The sequence below is a fragment of the Zootoca vivipara genome, chromosome 3 (genome assembly GCF_963506605.1).
Source record: "Zootoca vivipara chromosome 3, rZooViv1.1, whole genome shotgun sequence".
In the NCBI taxonomy this organism is placed as follows: domain Eukaryota; kingdom Metazoa; phylum Chordata; class Lepidosauria; order Squamata; family Lacertidae; genus Zootoca; species Zootoca vivipara.
Genome location: NC_083278.1, coordinates 30420719 through 30443614, shown reverse-complemented (window position 1 = coordinate 30443614; position 22896 = coordinate 30420719). Strand labels below are relative to the sequence as shown.

The window sequence follows — 22896 nt, the reverse complement described above, 5'->3', positions numbered from 1 at the left end:
AATTCTAATGGCTGTAATGCTGCTTCAGCCCAAGTAATTTCTTCATGAACAAGTTTCAAAAGTGTGTGAGTGCATCATATTATAAGGCAGTGGCAATTCAGTGTCGTCACCATACTAAACACTTTGCAGAAAAACTTCAGCTTTTTCTTCTTCTTAAAACAAAGGGAGGAAATTAAACATTAATTGTTTGCAAAGTAGCACATCTGAGGAGGCAATCTTCTTCAAACTAATCTCGCTGTCTCCTAGGCTTTTTTCTTGTTTAACTAATCTCAACTTAGGCTGCATTAAGGCACATGCAGATGTGACAAGCATGGATGTGTCAATGGAATTCACCCTCCACAAATAGTAAAATGTACCGCTTAAAAATTCTTTTAAAAAAAAAAATGAAATACACCCATTTTGTTGGTTTGTTATGAAACTGGACTCCTATACAAAAATTATAAAATTTACACCATCTGAGCTGCCAGAGAGGTTTAAAAAGTATCAATTCTGCAATAAAACTACTTTCCCCCACCACCACAGTCCAGAACAGGGCAGCATAAATACCCCATCACTTGGACTGGGGTGGGGGGGGCGCGCAGAAGAGAACAACAGCAGACCAACACCCCTGGGTAAAAGAGATGCATGATTGTATAACAGCACATTCCCCTTGTTAAAAACAAAACAAAAACAAAACAGACCTCTTTATCTTTTTTTAAAAACAAAAACAACAACACTGGAATTGATGGGAACAATTTGCTGGCAAACAAGCTGGAGTTGTTCAAGCAAAGAACCACAGTGGGGGGGGGCAGTTTTCAGTGCGCTGCACCCCCTGTGCTCAGATGCCTGGACTGAAATAAGGCACTTTTCTTCCAGTGAGAAGCACCTTCCAAAGGGATGACACAAGGACAAGATGAGTCAGATTTCTGGTTAAAACACATGAGGGTTGATTGAATGGTATTCCCAGGATGTGACAGTAACGGTTCAACAGCAGATGGGAAGACACAGGAGGCAAGTATCTGGGAGGTGAGCCTCTACACAGAAGTGGTCACTCTGTCATTGGCATTATTGACCTCATTTTTGTTTGAATCCAGTCCTTTAGCAGCGTTCATATCATTCCGTAAATTCTCCACTTTCACTTTCATATTCTTTAACTCCCCAGGGTGTGGAGTGGCTCGCCTTAGAAGTGTCCTCTAAAAACAAACAGTGGAATAAATGATTTTTCTCCTTCTTGTGACTCCCCCCCTTTTAAAGAAACTACATATATTCTTTAAAATGGCTTTTCAGGCTTGGCAATCAAATACCAGGGATTGTGTCTACCAGGAAATGTGCTGTCAACTTTAAAATAGCTGTTTACTCTTAAAAATAAAAATAAAAATAAAATAATAATAATAATATGTGACAGGGGATAGACCTAATAGCTGAAGGCATACTTGCCGTGATACAGAGAGGCAACATGCATTAAGGGGAGAACCCACTCAAAGTGCCTCCATCTTCCCAGGATTCAAATACAGTTGATTGGGCCTCATCCTGTCCACCACTGCATTCAGACACTGATAGGGTTGCCAGACTCAATAGAGGACATGACTTCTGTGCCTTTAATTGCCCTGCTCTCTTTTGAGTCTGGAAACCTTAAAGAAAAACCAGCAGACCCTTTGCTTGGAAATTAAACAAAGGGTCTGCTGGTTTCTCTTTAAGGTTTCCAGACTCAAAAGAGAGCAGGGCAATTAAAGGCACAGAAGTCATGTCCTCTATTGAGTCTGGCAACCCTAGACACTGATCCAGAGCTTCCACTGCCTCTCCTGATTTAGTTGTCATGGCAAAATAGGAATGCCTGGCATCAGCGGCCTGCTTACACCTGGCTCCAAAACTCCTAATGGTCACTCCCAGTGGCTTCATATCAATGTTAAAAATAGCACTGGGGACAGGAAAGTGCCCTGCAGAACCCCATAGCACAGATGCCAGAGGACCACAGAGCACTTACCCAATGCTACTCTCCAAACACAGGCCTGAAAGTAAGAATGGAACCATTGTAATACAGTGCCCCCGATACCCATCCCACATAGTGGGTCCTAGTGTTAGAAACTGAGATATGAAAGCTTGGACCTAAATGGCACCTTAAACATAGGCTGTGGGTACAGCAAAAGGATGTCTAGGTGCACTTTTTTATAACAAGAATACAAAGCTGAAAATGAATGAGCTGCAGGCAAATATTGTGTTCATTTTTCACATGGTCTAGTCCTTTCCCTGCCCAACCCCTAATATTCATAAGAGGGTCTCTTTTTCAGTCTTCAGAGAGTAGCTGGAAGTGGGGAGGCAGAAAAAGGTGCCCCCTTTCTTTCCACTCTGCAGTTTTAGTCTGACGTTTTAGGCGCAGTGCTGCGCCCAGAGCTGAGAAACTGATAGCACTAATGAAATTGCCTGTCGCAAAATGCATCCAGAACAATTGGGAGATTCAAACACTGCTTGGTCCAGAGAGTATCCAAAACCACTGAGAGAGAGAGCAGAAGTAACAGAGTTGCATTCCCCCTGTCTCACAATGAAAGGCAACCAAAGACAATTGGGTTCCAAAACCAAGTCTGCTTGCAGCAAATCTAGATAATGAGTCTCATCCCAGAATACCTGCAGCTACTCCACTATCACTCTTTCCACTATGTTTGCCAAGAAATGGGTGTTGGTGGCTGGTCTATAGATATTACACTCCATTGGGTCCAGAGTCAGCTTTTTAACAAATTGACCCACCACTGTCTTTTAAAGGGACTCAGTCCACAACTGCAGTCACATGCATTTAAAAGTAGTCATAAAGGTAAAGGTAAAGGGACCCCTGACCATTAGATCCAGTCGTGACCGACTCTGGGGTTGCGGCGCTCATCTCGCGTTACTGGCCGAGGGAGCCGGCGTACAGCTTCCAGGTCATGTGGCCAGCATGACAAAGCCGCTTCTGGCGAACCAGAGCAGCACACGGAAACGCCGTTTACCTTCCTGCTTTAGCGGTACCTATTTATCTACTTGCACTTTGACATGCTTTCGAACTGCTAGGTTGGCAGGAGCTGGGACCGAGCAACGGGAGCTCACCCCGTCGCGGGGATTCGAACCGCCAACCTTCTGATTGGCAAGCCCTAGGCTCTGTGGTTTAACCCACAGTGCCACCCGCGTCCCTAAAAGTAGTCATACTCTGTATCTATTTTACCTCTGTGTATTACATGCTATTACTTTTGGGACACTTCATGCTTTATGTGAAAGATGCACCCACATTGTCAACACCCATCAGAGGTCAAGGAGATAAACAACTACCTGACATTTAGAAAACACCTAAAGGCAGCCCTGTTTAGGGAAGTTTTTAATCTGTGATATTTTAATGTATTTTGGTATTTGTTGGAAGCCACCCAGAGTAGCGGGGGTATAAATAATAAATAAATAATAAATAAATAAATAAATAAATAATAATAATAACTAAGGTTTGAAGAGGAGATGCTCATCAAAACAGAGGATACATATTTCAATAAGCACCTGTTCTTCAAACTTGTGTACTGTGGGAAATGTGGTCAACATACATTTACATGTGAATAGCCATAGCTGCAAAATGACAGCTGATAATTCTGGTTTACGTATGCAGGTGTGAAATGCAATTCTTCTCAGAAAAGTGACTGTAGCAGCTTTGTAAAAAAGCATCCACCACCATATGCATTCTGAGTCACGGCAGCTGCTGTTAGTTATGCAATGAATCTTTTTCCTGCTTTTAATTTTAGCCGATTCTGAAGAATAAAAATAAGTGAAAGTGAGGGGGGCGGGAGGCTGTGTGCGCCTTCCATGCACAGAGAAAAAATAAATTATTGTCCCATGATGGAATGCAAATGCGTGTCTCATACAGCTACACTCCTATATGAAGCCATGGTTGCCTGCCTGCCTGCCTTTTGACATCTTCTGTGAGTAAAAAGCAATCATTTAAGTGGACCTAATTCACGAGTGTATTTGGAGGGAGAGAGGATGTGCTTTAGTGGAGGTCTCATAAGTACAGTGACAGGTGCACCCACTTGGCCCTCCTTCATTTTGAGCAGAACACTGAGCATTTCCTGCCAGTTCAGATGTCAATACAAATGATCATGTAATGAAGGCAGGGCAATGGAAGGGATTGTGGCGATGACAACAAACAGTATGGCAGGATAGGAGACAGTCCAATGGGGGAGGGAGAACTCCAAGGGCTTTGCTGCCTACAAGATGTTGGTTCCAAATCTTAGATCTTCCACAGAAGATGGATACTTCCATCCTGGTTTTGGAAAACTGAAGGGAACACCCCCACACACCAAAAAAAAAAGACAATAAAAGTCCATCAGAGCTAGGATTCAGTAGCAATATTTTGCTACCCAGGGGTTTCTGCAAGAGTATCTGATCACAAGCATTTAACAAATTTGGCAATTTAGTAATAGTCTGCTGGTGCCATGTAAATTAATTCCAGAATCATCAATAGTCCAACAAACCATGCTTACGGCCCCACTTTTGCATTCGCTTTCCAAGAAAACATACCATTTCATTATCCTCTTCATCTTTTTCATCTTCTAAAAAGCGGATTGCACTGACTCTATTTACTGCTCGTTCATTCCATGTCTCATCTGACATTTCGTTTACCAAGCTCTCCAGAGCCCCACATCGGGGCAGGTTATCTGTTATGAGAGATGACAAACAGAGATAAAAGGTTGTTAGAAAAGTCAACATCAACATACAGTATATCCCACAGTTCAGATGTCAAGGTTTTTTCCTGATAAAAACACATGTTTGACAATTCCATACTACATTCACTTGAGAGGCCAGCTGCAAAGATCTCATGTTTATGTTTAGGAAAGACGTTACATCACATTTGCAATGATATAGTATTATCAGGCAATTTTGTTCATGTCTCCATATATGAGCAGACAGAGGCTGAAACATCAACTTTCTGGAACTCTTTTCTTTAAGACTGTTTCCCTAAAATGTAAATTTTCCCAATGCCCAAGATTGTCATCAGCTGCAAGCGCAAAGAAATCACTTCATGTACATAAACTCTTGTGCTTGCTTAAGCTAAGAGCTAAGAACATAGAATGTATTCAAACATCATCAAGAAAAGTTGTTCCAAGATCAAGCTAAAGATTTGCATTTATTCAATAAGTTAAAAGTAAAACTACAGGGAATGGGGAGCCGATAAGCCATTATTATCATCACCCGGCAGAAGATATGCAACACTTCATAACCTCAAAACTACGATTTCTTGAAAACCTCTTAAGAGGCATAGCACACTTACATGATATTATGCAGCCCAGGGAGTTTTGTTTGCTTTTCTCATTACCCTGAAGCCATCTTGCTTCATGTGAAACTGATCTGTAAAATGTATTTACCTTGGCAACCGGGCTCAGAAGGCATTTGAGGAAGTAAAACACATGTTAAAATCTTCTCCCCTACTTCAGGGTCTGTGTCTGTCTGGAAAGTAAGTAAAGGCTGGGACTGGTTATCAGACAACCACAACGCCTTCAGCTTCAAGCTAGTGAGCGACATGGGAAGATGTAGCAACCTGGCGGAGAAAACAATCCTAATAGTTAATAAACTGCTATGGAGAATAAAGCATTTCAGTGTTATTAAAAAGTCTTGTTTTTATGTCCGCAAAGAGGTGGAAGAAGGTGCCCCAAACAACTGTTTCCCCATACAAATTTAAATTTTTACATGGTTTCTGTGCGCTTAATGTTTTCCAACAAAAGATCAGCCTTAACACATTGGTTTTGTTATGTGCAGGCAAATATGCAAGAAGCATCTGATGTGATCAGGAAAGAGCTTGGTGTTTTCACAGGTATAGATAGATAGTGTCTGGTCTTGAAAACTGCACTTGCCTGAGAAAGGGCTGTATTCCACCCACCCAACTAACGCTTCATATTTCATGCATTTCCCTAAAAGTGTTGAGAGACGGGTATAGGTATTGCTGTAAGTGAATGGAAAGGGGGTGGAGGAATTAAATTCTCCAAACTGGGGGGAGGGGGGATTAATTGCTGTGAACTAAATCACAGCCAGACAGCATAAAGGCTCACATCCCATTACAGTAGCTGCTGAATCTTAACACAGCACAACAGTCTAAGGAAGGGAGCTTTTAACCTCCAGTACCTTTTTTTTTACTTCTGCATGGAAAAGATAATAAAATGATACTAAGATATCTGGTATTTAAAAACAACATGCCCCAATCTCATTACAGATGTAGTACCATTCTGTACAGCTGTATCCCAGTGGAATAATAGCAAAAAATTAAAATAAATCTAAATCCAACACATCTCTTTATTTGACTTAAATTGGGAACTAACCTAAACATTCAACTATTAAAGTGTTTTTTTAAAAACTAAGTGTTTATAACAGCTACCAAATTGCACATACCCCATTCGATGTAGCAAACACTATGCATCTTGAATACATTACCAAAAAAAATATTGGATTTGTTGTGCATACAAGAACTTGCCTATTTCCAGCTACATCTAGGACATGAAGTTCTGTGGCTTGTGATAGCTCAGGAGGAATCCTAGATAACCGGTTGTCACGTACTGAAAAAACATTTAGACTGCAACACCCACCAATCTGTTTTATGAAAAGAAAAGAGAATGCATTATTGTTGCAGAGGCACAGTATGCATGTAGAACATAGATTGTGAGTACTAATGTTACCAGAATACTCATGTTTGCCTTAGTAGTCGCTTTGTACAACAACAACAACAACTCGCTCCACTAAGGGGCAGTCTTGGGACACTCATTCTGATTCCTTCTCAGCTAACCCATTGGACGATGGATGCTTCAGAGACAGCACTTAAAGTTCTTGTGTTTAGCGACTAAAAGAGAGCAGCTGGGAACAAAGTTGATGAGCTTCAGCAAAACGCCTGAATTATTGGTCTGATGGTTCTGCCACTGCTTTTTAAAATTAGGCTTCCTGATCTCATTTCTTTTCCCTACATGCTACTCTGCATCAGGTGCTCAGGGATGTGTTTGTATATGTTGGCGCACCTGCAAAGCCACAATGGAATACGCAAACCTGCTCACCCAAAGCAAGATACATTGTCAAATGCACTGGATTCTGCAATTCGCTCTATTTGCAGCTGAGGTGTTTTTAAAGCAGCAGTTGCTTATACTAAGTAAAACACCCACAAGGTTGCTCCATAGCAATTATTGAGACTGCGCTTATGCAAACTTGAAAACTCAGTACTTATGTCAGAGTGCACTGTAAGGCATCTTGTGCTTTAAAAAAAGGCCATAATTTACACGAACCCCAATGATTAACTCAACAGCACACTGGAAAGCAATAGATTCATACTTTCTACCAAAAGAAAAGAAAAGCACTTAAGGCATACTTTTTAAGTTGCACAAAATCACAATCACCATTTTTAAGTTACCAATTCTAAGTAGGTTTTAAAATGAAATAAGACTGAGTAAGTTCCACTAAAATCAGCAAGCCTTTATTCTAAATGAACAGGTATAGGATTTAAGCGTGGGTCTTTTCAATTTACTGTGTGAAGTCTCCAATTTCCTCTGAAATTCTATATAAGCTTCTGTTTACATTCACCTAAATTTCAGCATAGCAAACGCTAGGCATCTTGAACTTGGGATATCATCTCACACCCAGGTTCTGTGAAGTTCAAAGCCTCATTTCAAGAGAAAAAGCATTCTATTATAAAGAACTTCAACAGCACATGCATCTTTAAGATGGTCACTTTGCAACATGAATGGAATTTCCATCATCACATAAAAAGTTTTCTACTGTCATTACCACCGATGCCAACCACCAACTTAAAGAGAGTCTGTACCATTTGAAGGAGACCACAATCTTTGTATCAACAAGCCACTTTAAAGCCCCCTCTAAGCCTTGGTTATAAATCTAAAAATACTTTTTCAAACGACTCATTAAATGCTAGCTAGCTATTGGAGCCAATTCAATTTTGGTTGAATTGAATTTTCATTCCCCCCCCCCCATTACAACTGAAATCTCCCCCCCCCCTAACCACCAAAAAAAGTATTCCTTTCATCACATTTTAATCTGTATGCAAACCTTTTGCCAACATAAATATTTCCATCATACTCCCTTCCATTAGAAACAGGCATACTTTCCTCCTATTTTCATGCAAGGAGTTCATAGTGGAAAAAAGCATGAGCAAGATGATTATATATTGTGTTTTTTTTTAGTTGCAGAGCCTCCCCAGGAGTGAAAAACCATGCACTAAAATTTCTCTAAGTACTCTTGACAGGATATGAGGTACTGTAGCAAAAGTATCCATTGTCTGCCTAACTGGTGCATCTCTAAAATGAAAAATCTGAGCACAATTGTTCTGGTTAGTGAATGCTAGATGAGCTGGCAAATGATGCCTTGTAGCACACAAGGAGTGTTTTCTTTGAATGATTCTGTGTCGAGAACAAGCAGAATGAGTTTTGGCCATGCAGCCTTCTTGAGAGGAACCCACCCCTTGAGCTGGAAAATCCCAGACTTTTGGGGGCAATGAAAGTGCAGCCAGTTGGAATCATCATGCATTGAAAGCAGTTTGGATGAAAGGAATCAGTGCAACCGTGGACAGAACAATACTTACAAGGTTACAAGAGTTTACCTGACTCAATTTTTCCAAGCAGCTAACAATTAAGAAAAACACAAGAGACAGTTGTTTGATATAAACACACACTATTATTTCAAAGGACAAGACAATACCAGTCTTGCACAAGCGCGCGCACACACACACACACACACACACTCTATGGTGAGACATTTTTTTTCTCTACCAGAGAACTCAACATTTCCACTAATCTTACTTAGCTGAAACTGGCATCCAGCTAGTTCTGCATTGAACAGCCTTGAGCAATTTGCCTGGTGAACTGACCACCACATGGTAAACTGTAGCAAATCTGTAAACTGACTAAATGAAACCATGTGAGAACCTAGTTGTCCATAATGCTGAGCTTTGCTGACCTAATCCAAAACATGGTAAAGTATTTGCTTACCACAGGGTCAGATAATAATGACCAGTTCCCCATGTGGTTGCATACATCCTAGAGAGAGGATATCTGAAGAAGTGTGCATGCACACGAAAGCTCATACCAAAATAAAAACTTAGTTGGTCTTTAAGGTGCTACTGGAGGAATTTTTTTATCCTAGAGAGAGTTTTGCAAATGAATACTATAAGTGATTGCTTGCTATCTACACTTCATGCTCATATGGAGGATACAATCAGGAGATGCAAATGATGCCTTAAGGGTTCTCTTTTTTTAATTTTTTTAATAGGAAAGTTGACTATTCAGAGCACAAAAATGATACATATTTAATGGCTGGCTACACAGAGCACATTCTAGATATCTATCACATACTGTATAAAGGTAAAGGGACCCCTGACCGTTTCAGTCTCTGGGGTTGCGGCGCTGATCTTGCTTTACTGGCCGAGGGAGCCGGTGTTTGTCCGCAGACAGCTTCTGGGTCATGTGGCCAGCATGACTAAGCCACTTCTGGCAAACCAGAGCAGTGCACAGAAACACTGTTTACCTTCCCAACACAGTGGCACCTATTTATCTACTTGCACTTTGATGTGCTTTCAAACTGCTAGGTGGGCAGGAGCAGGGACCGAGCAACGGGAGCTCACCCTGTCACGAGGATTCGAACCGGCGACCATCTGATCGGAAAGCCCTAGGCTCTGTGGTTTAGACCACAGCGCTACACCCACGTCCCATATCTACCACATATAGTTACTTTTAAAATGCCACAGTTTGCAGCTGAGCAACATTGACAAGGTTGAACCATTTGTTACCATGCAGCTCTGTCAAAAATAATAGGTGAAGATGTAGCATCCAATCAAAACTGGTAAGATATCAACTGTGAAGTAATAGCCCTTCTTGAAATAATCACCTTAGTCCACTTCAAAAACTACAGGGTTCCCTAGGCATGAATGAATCTCTAGGTGAAACAAAATTCTGATCTTGAAACTTTCCAGTGAAGTTCTCGGGTGTTATGTGCACACTTAGGAATTTGAACGGAGACAAGGGTTTAGGGTTTCTTTGTATCCCATTCTGTAACATACGGACACACTGCGTTCAAAAGGATGGCTGTTCAGTACCTTGAGGTTTACTGATCTTCCTGCCAAAATATTTTGCACTTTGTAGAGGGGGGAAATATCTACAAATAGTGGTAAGGAGAGTTTACAGAAACATTTACTTACATGAAACAATTAACAGAAACAATGATTACTAGGGAAAGCATTTTCGTGGGAAAATCCATTCTACTTTTGTGGCAAGTCAAATAAACAGGGTTCAAAGAGCATAAGAACATAAGGGTCTGCTGGATCGAGTGCATCTAGTTCAATATCCTGTTCCTACAGTGGCTAATCAGATGCCTATGGGACGTCCACAAGCAGTACTGGCATACAGGGGCATATTGCCTCCAACAATGGGGAGAGAACATAGCCACAATGGCTTGTGGCCTTGATAGCCTTCTCCTCCATGAATTTGCCTAATCTTCTTTTAAAGCCATGCTGACATGGTGGCCGTCACTGCATCTTGTAGAAGTGAGTTCCGTGGTTTAACTAACATTATTTTCTAAATGGCATGCATGTTCCAAAGCATCCATGCCACAACACACAACCAGAATATTCTCTCGCTATCTGACCAGGTCAAGTGATGAATAAGCAGTGGGTCACTTGATATCATATTTGCCAACAGTTTTATTAGTCCCAGCTGCCAAGTTATACATTTAACCACCATTTCATTTTTATGTATTTATAGATACCTAATGTATATCCCAGAACATGGCTCAAATGCAGGACGAAAAACACAACGCAAATGCAAAAAAGGCAAAAATAGCAGACGTTTGGATCTGGTTGGTTGAATTGCATGTATGTTCCTCTGACCCCTTTTGGATAACTTGGAATGACTGAAGAGTATTGTATTCATTTGTGCATGTTACATTGCATACCGAGGATCTTTAGGGGCTCTGGTTCTAGACTTTGTTAAAAATTCCCATTTGCAAAAGAGGGAACAAGAAAATAGGGGACAAACAAAATCCGTATATATGTATATATATATTTATGATCTCGGAACTCCAAAACTTCAACATTAAGTGATTATTTGCAGGTGTAAAACAGCCACCACTAACAAGCCACCAGAGTTTTTATATCAGTGCACATCATTTCAGACAGTACCTTATCAAAGCAGGCTGTCCCACATCAAATACCGAACAACAGAGCAACGAAATAAATCACTGTGTATGAATCAGCTGAATCAGCTGTTAGTTCATATAATGATTTCAAACAGGTAGGAATAAAAAGAACCTGGCCATCACTTCATCAAACCTGCCTGGCTGCGAGAAGCTGCTTGCTGAAATCCACCCACTAATCTCCCCATGTCAAACCCTTTGCTATTAAGGCAACGCAAGCCCACCTCCTTTGATCTCACCTGTCAGAATTTTGTCAGGGTTCCATCCCAACACTGCACAGCAGAGGTTCTCATTATCGCACTTGGCAGTTCACTTTGTCATATTTCTGTAGGTGGCACTGATGGCTATGATTAGCTGCGGAGCAGCCGGAATAGCTGGTTTATGTAACACCAGACACAGTTCACCACTGGCAATATGAGGTTTGAAGCTCTGAAACAGCTACTTATGACATCATGAAAAATACCAAAGAGGGTATAGAGAAATAAACTGGTGAATATTCAAGATCCAGAGAGTGAGCAAAACTAACTGGACTTTTGCACAGTTAATGGAAGCAAAAGGAGCGACCTATTAGCAGCAGAAGTGGCCCAGGAAGCTGGAGTTTGTGACATCCCTGGACAGGAGAAGGAGGGCTTGTGGGTCTGGTTATACTAAACCAAAAATAAATTGGCCACCAATTATTTAGCCTGCAGCCAAACCCTTAGTTGCATGGCACTACAGAGCAGAAAAATTGCCCAAACTTTTTGCTACGCTTCTAAAAAATAAATAAAGCACATGCTATCATATTTAAGGTTCTGTACAGAGTATATTGATACATTTGAAGCTAAACTCCAGTATTTCCTTTCCTCCTCTCAACAAAACAACTATTTGACTCAGCATGCAGTTATCTCTGTACTATAACACAACAGTCAACCTTGTGTAGCAGCGCATTCTGTATAATCTGAAGCTCTCATAGTAAAATGACTGGCAGGATATACAGGCCCCCAGGCACAATTCAGGTCCCTCAGATATTTGTGACAAATTACGTGGTACACAGAAAGAAGGCTAAACCCACCAGACAAAAAACTGTTTCTTATCAGACCCTGGCATACATGTGGTATTCAGTCAAAGACAAAATTCTATTTATAATTTAATTTTATCTCCAGGTTTAAATATCACTGAGATCAGAAAAAAACAGTCAGCTTCCTGGACTCACATTTTCTAATCAATGAAGTATCAAATAATCACCAAACCTCTCTACTATCGTATGAATAAAACTGTAGAATAAACTCTCAGGGTGGTATTCAATGCTAGTCCTATGCAGAGCAGACCCATTGAAATTAATGGAAATTACCAATTTAGGTTCGTTAATTACAATGGGTGTACTCTGGGTAGGACTTAGTCGAACACAATCTTCATTCTGCAGTTACATCCAATTAAGGGTGCTGATTTGCTTTGCTTTCAATTAACTGTTCTCATACACTTAATTGTCAACATATTTGTTGGCTGAGAATCAACCACATTTGGTTACATAGGAAGAAAATGAATGCATAGCCCTCATGCTTTCAATGTAGGGCAGGGATGTGGAACTTGTGGCCCTCCAAATGTTGAAATCCAACCCCCATCATCCTTGGTCATTGGTCATGCTGGATAAGGCTGATGGGAACTGGAGTCCAACAACATCTGGAGGGCCACCCAAGTGTAGAAGCTCCCAGGTTCAGTCGCAACATCTGCAAGTAGGGCTGAGAAAGACTCCCTGTCTGAAACCCTGCAGAGCTAAATGGAGACCTGGTCTGATTTGGTGTGATCCTATATAAAAGGGTATGAGTACACTTATACAAGGCTATCTCTTTATACTGGCCCCCCTTCACATTTTCTAGCATGTAGAACTGCTCAGGATTGGTGATCCTCAGTGCTCATCCATCATGCCTATTCACAGATATCAGATGTATCTGGAGAGGCCAGAAAAATCAACATCTAAACTACAAAGAAAAGGAAAATTCTGACGACTTCTCTGACTTGGAAGCTTAAAAGTGCAGGAGCATGTGGCCAACTGAAGCAACAAACCTATGTTGACCTTCAAGGGCTAATAAGACATATAGAGGAGGGAGAAAGGTTGTTTTCTGCTGCTCCAGAGAAGCCGACATGGAGCAATGGATTCAAACTACAAGAAAGAAGATTCCACCTAAACATTAGGAAGAACTTCCTGACAGTAAGAGCTGTTCGGCAGTGGAACTTGCTGTCTCCTTCTTTGGAGGTCTTTAAGCAGAGGCTTGACAGCCATCTGTCAAGAATGCTTTGATGGTGTTTCCCGCTTGTCAGGGGATTGGACTGGATGGCCCTTGTGGTCTCTTCCAACTCTATGATTCTATGATTCTATTACTGTTTTTGAAATGTTTACTGCAATGTAGCAGTTATCCCATTGAGTGGTAAGGGCAGAGTTGAAGCCTTTGGGTTACTAGGACAAATCAAACCTACTTCCTGGGCCAAGGCTCCTGCCACCAGGCTTAGTCTGCAGAATTTGTAAGGCTGTGTCAGCTGGCAGACTCCTCACCATGCTGCTCCATCCCTGCAGTCTTTCAGTCTCTGGATGTATTAAATTACATTTCTTCTTGTCATTTTGACTTTCACACCATGTGTGGCTTTTCTTATTTATAGCACATGTTCATATTTTTGCTTAAAGCAAATGTTATCAAACAGCTACACTGGCAACAAAAAAAACCCCACCACCAGAAGCCTGTCTGCTGTCATTCCAACCCCGCTCCTACCCTCCTTAAAAACCAAAACCAGTTTCACTCAGCAACAGAGCGGAACTAAAAGCAAACCAAGCAGATTACATGTGCCCAGCACAGTTTTTGCATAAAATGAAGATTGGAAGACACATGTGTAAGAAAGTAACTGTGTCTGTTGAAAGTTATGCCACAGTGACATTTCTTAGCCTTAAAGGACACTGATTTAAACTACGATAGCAGAACTGAAGCCTACGTTTACTTCCAAAGTTGCAATTCCCAAGGACTAAAGGGGACATTTGCAAGGTACACTATGCTTTGAAATCCAGAAACATTACATTGCAGGATTCAGTTACAAGGTACATGCTTGCTCAAACAGATCACGGGACTAGCTTCCTATGAGGAATCTAGGTCTCCTGAGGATTCTCAGCAGATTTGCGATAGCAAATCTATTAAATCTTTTTGGTTTGTTTCTTTTGCTGCAATGCCTTTTGTTTTGCTGCAGTATAAGCACAGCTACCCCTCAGTAAATTATTCACAAAGAAAGACACAAGCATTCTGCAGGTCAGAACCTGCCACAGACAAGAGTCTGTAACAATAAGACTGCCAGCAATGCAATCTCATAAGTGTGCTAAATACAAAATGTTTTTTTTTAAAAAAAAAAAAAACCTGCAGGTGTTGTATAAATATCCAAGAAGGCACCGTTCTTCAGTTCATTTGTTACAAGCACCCAATTCCATTTCAAATCTTGTGACCTTGAGACGAACTTCTGCATAGTAATTTTTAACCATAAAAAGCTAAATGGCTAACCAGTAATACTCATAATTGCTTGGGACTTTCAAGGGTATTCTGATAGAGCACCACACATTCATCAGCAATTAGTGTTCCAAAACATTGCCCTGGGAAAGGAACTGGCCTTCTTTCTTTCTTTTTCTAACTTTGAAAATGCTTCATCTGCTGGGTTGAGTGGATGTTGATGGAAATTAAGAGCTCCTTTCAGATCTGGATTGTCCAAGACCATGAGAAGTGAAATCATTTGGGCTAAACCACTAGACACCAACCACAGCACATTGGACAGTAAATTACCATTTCAGTTATAGACTGCTCTAATCCACTTCCTTACATGCATTTATTTCCATCCACCCAGGTCCACTTATTTCAGGTTTTACTAGTCAGTGCAGTCCAATCTCTCGCCCTATTACACTTCATTCTAGTTGAGAAATGGGGACCTATGGCTCTTCATTCGTTGTTGGGCTACAAGCCCCATCATCCCTGACCCAAGACTGCTAGCTGAATGGAAATGACATACCTTTTTTACATGCTGTCCAGCTTCCCCTGCAAAGACAAACAACAGGGATATTGCTTACCTCTTTGGGTAAAGACACTAGTTTGTTTCTGTCGGCGTTCAGTATATTCAGCTTCTTTAGCCGTCCAATGCTCTTCGGCAAAGTCTGTTTTAGATCAATGCAAAGCAATGTCAGTGATTACCAATACTTTTCAATATGTGTTTATCTTTCAGAGCAGTTTGGAAGTTCCAGATGATACAGGTTGTTGAGATTTAAAGATCCCAAGGTGTGTGAGTTCAGTGAAGTTCTAGGGGTGAATGTGGTGGGGCAAATCAGAGCAAAGCCGCCAATCCTCTGCTACAACCATGTGACTATGACCTCATTGCTGGCTCAAGCATAAACCCATCCCAGGTAATGAGCAGTGATGGCCGTGCCAAGAGGAATGCTCACCACCACATACGAATTTACATATGAATAATCTGAGGATGAAGCCAATGTAACTATGTAAGTTAAGTAACTATGGTGTGCAGTCTGTTTTTATGTTTGCATCTTGCCTAGCGGATAAAAATGTTGCCGTGTCATTCAGAACCCTCCTTGCTTCCTCACCTCTGCAGCCATTACTGTTTTTGCCTCCTCCTCATCCCCTGGCTTGAAAACCACAGCGTCCCAAGATCCAACAACATCCTAACTTGGGCACCCACCTGGAAGTGTCAGAAACAGCTGCAACATAGGGTTCTTTCCATTTTCTTTTTCCACACTGCCTCTATTTCCAGCGCCAGGGAGCTTTTATGTCATATGCAGGAACAGCTCACCTGATACAGGGGTGAGTGGGTGGAGCTGCAGAAATAGCATTTGCACAACCCCAACCTCATCGCTCTCAGTAAGCAGCAGTGACTACGCTGCTGCTCCGCCACACTGGGCAAATGGAAAATGTTGGAGGCTTTAAATCAAAGTGTCTCTCCCTCTGAAGATGTAACTACCAGCTTACTGAAGAGCATTTGCAATCAGATATTCATTGGGGAGATATGTGGACCCAAACCCTTTTAATCAAGGCTTTCCATTATGAGGTGAATGCATGTTAGGAAAAATTGAGTAGGGAAGAAAGATAGAATGATACAGTAGTGAAGTTGTACCAGCCAATCTTGGCAAGTTTCTTAAATTTGGAACAGGTGTTCCTACCTCTGCCTACCACTAAAGCAGTGTTTCCCAAACTTGTGTCTCCAGCTGTTTTTGGACTACAACTCTCATCATCCCTAGCCAGCAAGATCAGTGGTCAGGAATGGTGGGAATTGTATTCCGAAAACAGCTGGAGACCTGAGTTTGGGAAACACTGCTCTAGAATGCAATGACGAGACATTTTACTCAAAGAAGTAATAAGTAGCTTTTTCATCCCTGTGGTTTCTTAAATATGCAAGCAAAACAAACAAATATATAAATAAGCAGTTACAGGTAGGTAGCCGTGTTGGTCTGAGTCAAAGCAAAATAAAAAAATTCCTTCAGTAGCACCTTAAAGACCAACTAAGTTTATATTTTGGTATGAGCTTTCGTGTGCATGCACACTTCTTCAGATACACTAGAAACAGAAGTGTCAGACCCTATATATATACAGAGGGTGGTGGGGGTGGGTGGGAATGGGAGATGGGCTGATGGGAGTGGTAAACCTGTAGATGGGTGTTAATGGCTGCTGATGGCTGCAATTAGTTCTGGGCTGAGGTGCTAAAGAAAGCTTGATCATGCATAATGAGATAAGAATCCGATATCTCTATTCATCCCAGGTGCTTCCATGGTTTTAAGCTTGGTAATGATTTCCAATTCAGCAACTTCCCTTTCCAGTCTGTTCCTGAAATTTCTCTGTAATAAAACAGCTGCTTTGAGATCTTGTATAGAATGTCCTGGGAGATTGAAGTGTTCTCCTACTGGTTTTTCAGTCTTATGGTTCCTGATGTCAGATTTATGTCCATTTATCCTTTGGCGTAGGGTTTGGCCTGTTTGTCCAATATAGAGAGCTGAAGGGCACCGTTGGCATTTGATGGCATACACAATGTTAGAAGATGAGCAATTAAATAGTCCTGAGATGGTATGTTGGATGTTGTTGGGGCCAGTAATGATGTTGTCCGGGTGTATGTGGCAGCAAAGTTGGCATCTGGGTTTATTGCAGGCTCTGGTACCAGTGTCCATGTTAAGTCTGGTGGTTGTATTATTGTGGGTGAGGAGTTGTTTAAGATTGGGTGGCTGTCTGTAGGCAATGAAAGGTCTTCCTCCCAGAGCTTGAGAAAGGGAGCTGTCATTGTCCAGGAGAGGCTGTAGATCTCTGATGATGCGTTGTACTGTTTTAACTTGGGAGCTGTATGTGATGACTAGTGGTGTTCTGTTATTTTCTTTTTTGGGTCTGTCTTGCAGCAGGTTCTCCCTAGGTATCAGTCTGGCTCTGTTGATCTGTTGTTTAACTTCATCAGGTGGATATTTTAGTTCTAAAAAGGTTTGCTGTAGATCTCTTAGGTGAGATTCTCTGTCTGTAGAGTTGGAACAGATACGGTTGTAACGTAGGGCCTGGCTGTATACGATGGATTGTTTGGTATGTTTGGGATGGTAGCTAGAAGCATGTAGATATGTTTGTCGGTCAGTTGGTTTTCTGTATAAGGTGGTGTCTATACGTCCATCCTGTATTTTTATAGTAGTGTCCAAAAAATGTATTTCTTGCATAGATTGGTTCATTGTTAGGTTGATGGTGGGGTGAAAGTCATTGAATGTCTGGTGGAAGGTTTCCAGGGTCTGTTGTCCATGTGTCCAGATAATAAAGATATCGTCAATGTATCGTAGGTACAAGAGAGGTTTGAGTGGGTAGGAGTCTAGGAAACGATGTTCTAAGTCTGCCATGAAGATGTTGGCATACTGTGGGGCCATGCGGGTGCCCATGGCTGTGCCGCTGATCTGGAGGAACAGGTCATCACCAAATTTGAAGTGGTTGTGGGTAAGGACAAAGTGGCAGAGTTTGGTAGCAAAGTCCGCTGTGGTTTTATCTGAAATGGTGTTCCTTATGGCTTGTAAACCATCATTGTGTGGGATGTTGGTGTATAGAGATTCCACATCCATAGTGGCTAGTATAGTATTGTTAGGAAGATTGTTCAAAGATTGTATTTTCCTCAGAAAATCTGTGGTGTCACGTACGTAGCTGGGAGCACTGATAGCATATGGTTTCAGAACAGAGTCCATATAGCCGGAAACACCCACTGTAATGGTGCCAATACCTGAGATGATGGGGCGTCCTGGATTTCCTGGTTTGTGTATTTTAGGTAGAAGGTAGAAAGTTCCTGGTCGAGGTTCCGCTGGTGTGTTTGTGAGGATCTGTTCTTGGATGTGTAGGGGTAGCTCCTTGACAATCTTGTTCAGTTCTTTTTTGTATGCTTGTGTGGGGTCTGAGTCCAATTTCTTATCTCATTATGCATGATCAAGCTTTCTTTAGCACCTCAGCCCAGGACTAATTGCAGCCATCAGCAGCCATTAACACCCATCTACAGGTTTACCACTCCCATCAGCCCATCTCCCATTCCCACCCACCCCCACCACCCTCTGTATATATATAGGGTCTGACACTTCTGTTTCTAGTGTATCTGAAGAAGTGTGCATGCACACAAAAGCTCATACCAAAATATAAACTTAGTTGGTCTTTAAGGTGCTACTGAAGGAATTTTTTTATAAATAAGCAGGGTAGGCAAAACATATTTATTATTCAAATGTGCTTTGGACCCTACTGGCCCTTCTTTAGTAAAATCAAGATCCAGTTCCTTTGGGGGGGGGGGTGTTCTCATTTCTGTTGCACTTTTCATATATGCCACAAATGTTTTCTGAATGATGTAAAAAGCTAGATACAAGTAACAGCTGCTTAAAACTCAAATCTAAGTTTGTTCTCATTCTCTCTGTTAATCCCATATTTTTCCTAGCCTACAGCCTCCATGGTACGCATAGTATGTGTTTAAGAATGCACATTGAAGGGTACTAATTCGACTGTCTTATATTTTACTAGAATAGTCATAAGTTGGAACAACAAAGATGCTGCAGTGAAAATGAGTCAGGATATAGCAAAAGGCTTAATTACTGCCACTCATTTGAAGAGCTGCAGCCATACTTACCAGCAGCTGGTTTTCTGTGAGAACTAACTCAGTAAGGCTTTCACAGTCTCCTACTGCTTCTGTTAACTGAACAAGCCGGTTCTGGTCAACCTTCAAGATGGATAGGTTTTTTAATTTACCTACAAGCAGAAGAGAAAAGTTTATGCTAGTTGCTTTAACTGCACCAGTCGCAAATATGTGGAATAAAATGCTTGTCAGACATCATTAACAGGTATTCTAAAATACTTGAGGTATGCCAGCAAAATTTTGTGGTGGTGTTGTTTCTAATAAGGTTTTCTCAAAGATATTTATTTCAGGTATGTTTATAATCTAGAAAATGAGAAAACAAAACTCCATGTGACTTTTGTCTAAGTGGTGTTATCACCCAAGTTATTTAACAATAGCTGTTGCAGAACAAGAAAGGACAATATAGTCAAGAACCATTGAGGTACGCTTTCCTTCAAGTCAACTGAGACTAAAAGCTATGAAGCAAAAATGCGCAAACAACCTTCTAAGTGATTTATGTAAGATGATCAAGCCTGGCTTGCAATGTTTTTAGCCAATGAGTGAGGTCAGAGCAGTGGTGGACGAGTGGGTTGTTTAGATACCAGGATGTAGGAATCATTGGGGTTTAATGGGGCTTAGTCTTAGATTTCTTACGAGAAAGCAATGGAACAGTTCACAATGGGAGGCAGGGGGTTGTCATTATCAATGCAAATATAGGTAGACCACTATGGTTAAACCAAGTTGATTAAAAACATCTTTAAAATCAAATAATTGTAACACAATTACATTATTCAATGGGGAAAAAAATCCATTTTACATTTATGTTAGTTATTTCAGTGGTTCTGCCATGCAGCAAAACACTGAAAAGCAGGGAAAGGCTTTGTTTTTATTTTTAACTAAGCTATTAGGAAAAATGCTGATCGTATGCTTTTCCTTACTATTTCATCTGTAAAAGCAAAATAGTAAAAAGTTTTTTTTAAAATGAAGGAAGATTACTCTGTTTTCCACAGTCGCCTATTTGTGTCCATGGTAGATCGCAGTAGATCACGGGACCCTCTCCCCACCCCCACAAGCTCAACAATTTATATAGTGGGAGTAGATCTCAATCTCTTGAAAGTTGGACATGCCTGCCCTATGACACCTCCTTTTTGTAATCAATCTTCTGTGCACACTTACCTGTGAGTAAGCTCAACTGAGAACAAGTGGGAGTTATGCATCCAACAAACACTATAATCAGGCCAAATTAAGTAGTTGTACCAATGCATGTGTGTGTACGTGTGGGGGGGAGTCCTTTATAGTACAAAGCTGCAACTCAGGTTAAAGGAAGCAACATTTGATGCATATTATAACAGCACCAAGTCTCCTTTTGCAGCCATTTTATGGTAAGTTAAGTGAGTTTAAAATGTCAAACTGCCCATTTTCAGAGTATTTTCTTTCTGTTTAGCAAGGCTAGCAAACTGTCTTTTGCTTGTGCTTAGCTGACTACTGTAAAATTGTAGTTGACAAGACTAATTTTTTGTAGTTTATGAAAGCTTATGCCATAATAAATTTGTTAGGTGCTTTAAAATACTTCACAACTTGCTTTGTGGATTCGGTGGGGGGGAGGGGGGACAACTACTTTGCAAACTGCACCAGGGCCCCCAACCACCTTATTCCGGCCTTGATTTTAATATATCCTCAACAACCCTGCAAAGTATGTTAATCCAACAGAGGTTGGCTTCCCGAGGCTACCCACAAAGCTTTTTAGCATTTGAATTCTGGTCCAATTCCCTATTTCCATCCACTGGCTATAAGACACAGGTGTAGAAAGTCATGCATTTTTAGAATAGTTGCTTTGGTGGGGGGGCAGTTTCATTTTTTAATGCTGTGGCCACAGTGAGAGAGTCTGATGAAAGGTAATTAATGGCCTTATTCATAAGCCTCCAGTTGCCCTCTCTGTAATAGGTAATTGGTTATGTACCAATAAAAAATTGGCAAAGCACAGCGAGTAAAAAGGAAACTGCTGACTGACTGCTGTGGGCTATATCACCAATAGTAGGAGTTCTAAGGGCAGCAGCCAGGATGTTTAGCAAGTGGGAGGAAGGCAAGGACAAAGAGGGAGAGGCCTGGGCAGCACCAGACAAGATAAGGCAATCAAAATAAAGCTTGCGAAAATAGAGATATTACAGTTGGAAGAATCTCATATGAGATGTTTTCTTAAGAGTATTCCCTTACTGTACCTGAAAACCATTGTACTTGAGTTACTATTATTTTCATAGCAACATCAATATATATATAGTGCTTTAACTAACTTAAGCAAAAAAATAAAACCAGGTCCCTGACCCAGGAAGCCTGCCAGCAATAGTGGGAAAGGAAGAAATGTCACAAAAGAATGCCTGTGCAGCAGCCAGGCTTCTAATCGAAAAAAATTCCGACAATCTTTGAATGGCAGGAAAAGTTGGTGGAGTTCATGAATCTAGCCAAAATGACTGCAGCAATCAGAAATATTCCTAAACAGAAATGTAAAATCGAATGGAAATATGTTGAGGATTACTTGAGGATTACTTGGGCGGGGTATAAATAATAAATTATTATTATTATTATATATTCATTTCATATGTTGTGTTTTATATGTTTTGTTATTGCCTCATATGGTTTGTTACTATTTTCGTATTTTCCCTTTTTTCGTTCTTTGTAACATTTTAAAGAATTTAAATAAAGCTCTTTTAAAAAGAAGAAATGTCACAAAAGAAACAGGATGGATGCAAGCAAATGAATTTGCAGCTATCACACTTCATTTAAAAATGACCATAGGACATAAATGGATTAGAGGGAGAGAACCATGATGGTATTCCAGAACAAAGCTACGGTCTCAAGTGGGAGAAAGATTTAACAGCCTGTATTGTGGAAGACAGAGTCTTTTGAGCAGATGAGGGCAGCAGAGCAGAGAGTGACTAACTACAGCTTAAAAGTCCATCTGAGTCCAGACTAGCTAACATTAGTCTTAAGCACCAATTTACTAAAACAGAAGCAAGCTGTGGTTTATTATCCTACTTTGTTTTTATCTCTCACCTTTCCTCCAGGGGTCTCAAGGTGGCATACATGATTCTTTTTCCTCCCTTGCTTAATTTTCACAGTCACTGCAGGAAGTAGGTTTGACTGAGAAAGACCAAATGGCCTAAAGACAACCAATGAGCTTCATGAGTGAGTAGGGATTTGAACCTTGATCTCTCCCAGGTCCTGGGCCAGACACTCTTTAACGCAGGCTTCCTCAACCTCGGCCCTCCAGGTGTTTTTGGCCTAAAACTCCCATGATCCCTAGCTAGCAGGACCAGTGGTCAGGGATGATGGGAACTGTAGTCTCAAAACATCTGGAGGGCTGAGGTTGAGGAAGCCTGCTCTAACCACTAGACACCCAGGCTCTCTTCACAGCTTAAAGTTTGGATACAATACTAAATTGTGCATAGACAAAAGCAGAAGCTATTACTATTCTGCTTATGGTCCTGCCTCAGAAGGAAAGAGGCTGGAGAATACATGAGTCCAAGAGTCACACAAACTCAAGTCTTGCAACCCTAAACCAAGGACTAATGTTATGTGTAAATGCAGCCAATGTACTGTGCTGTCCTTTACCAGCATTAGTCCGAAGCAGAAATT

The 22896-nt window shown here is 41.0% G+C and overlaps 1 protein-coding gene across 1 annotated transcript in view; it reads right to left on the bottom strand.

Moving 5' to 3' along the window:
- Nucleotides 1-266: 266 nt before the first annotated feature.
- The window catches only part of LRRC1 (leucine rich repeat containing 1), a 61015-nt gene continuing 38385 nt past the window's right edge, over nt 267-22896 (bottom strand). The window contains exons 9-14 of the mRNA XM_035109787.2: nt 19279-19397; nt 15230-15313; nt 6449-6564; nt 5349-5521; nt 4504-4640; nt 267-1172 (exon numbers count right to left, since the gene is read on the bottom strand). Of these exons, the coding sequence (XP_034965678.1) occupies nt 1014-1172; nt 4504-4640; nt 5349-5521; nt 6449-6564; nt 15230-15313; nt 19279-19397 (788 nt within the window). The 3' untranslated portion in view covers nt 267-1013. The remainder of the gene's footprint in view (nt 1173-4503; nt 4641-5348; nt 5522-6448; nt 6565-15229; nt 15314-19278; nt 19398-22896) is intronic.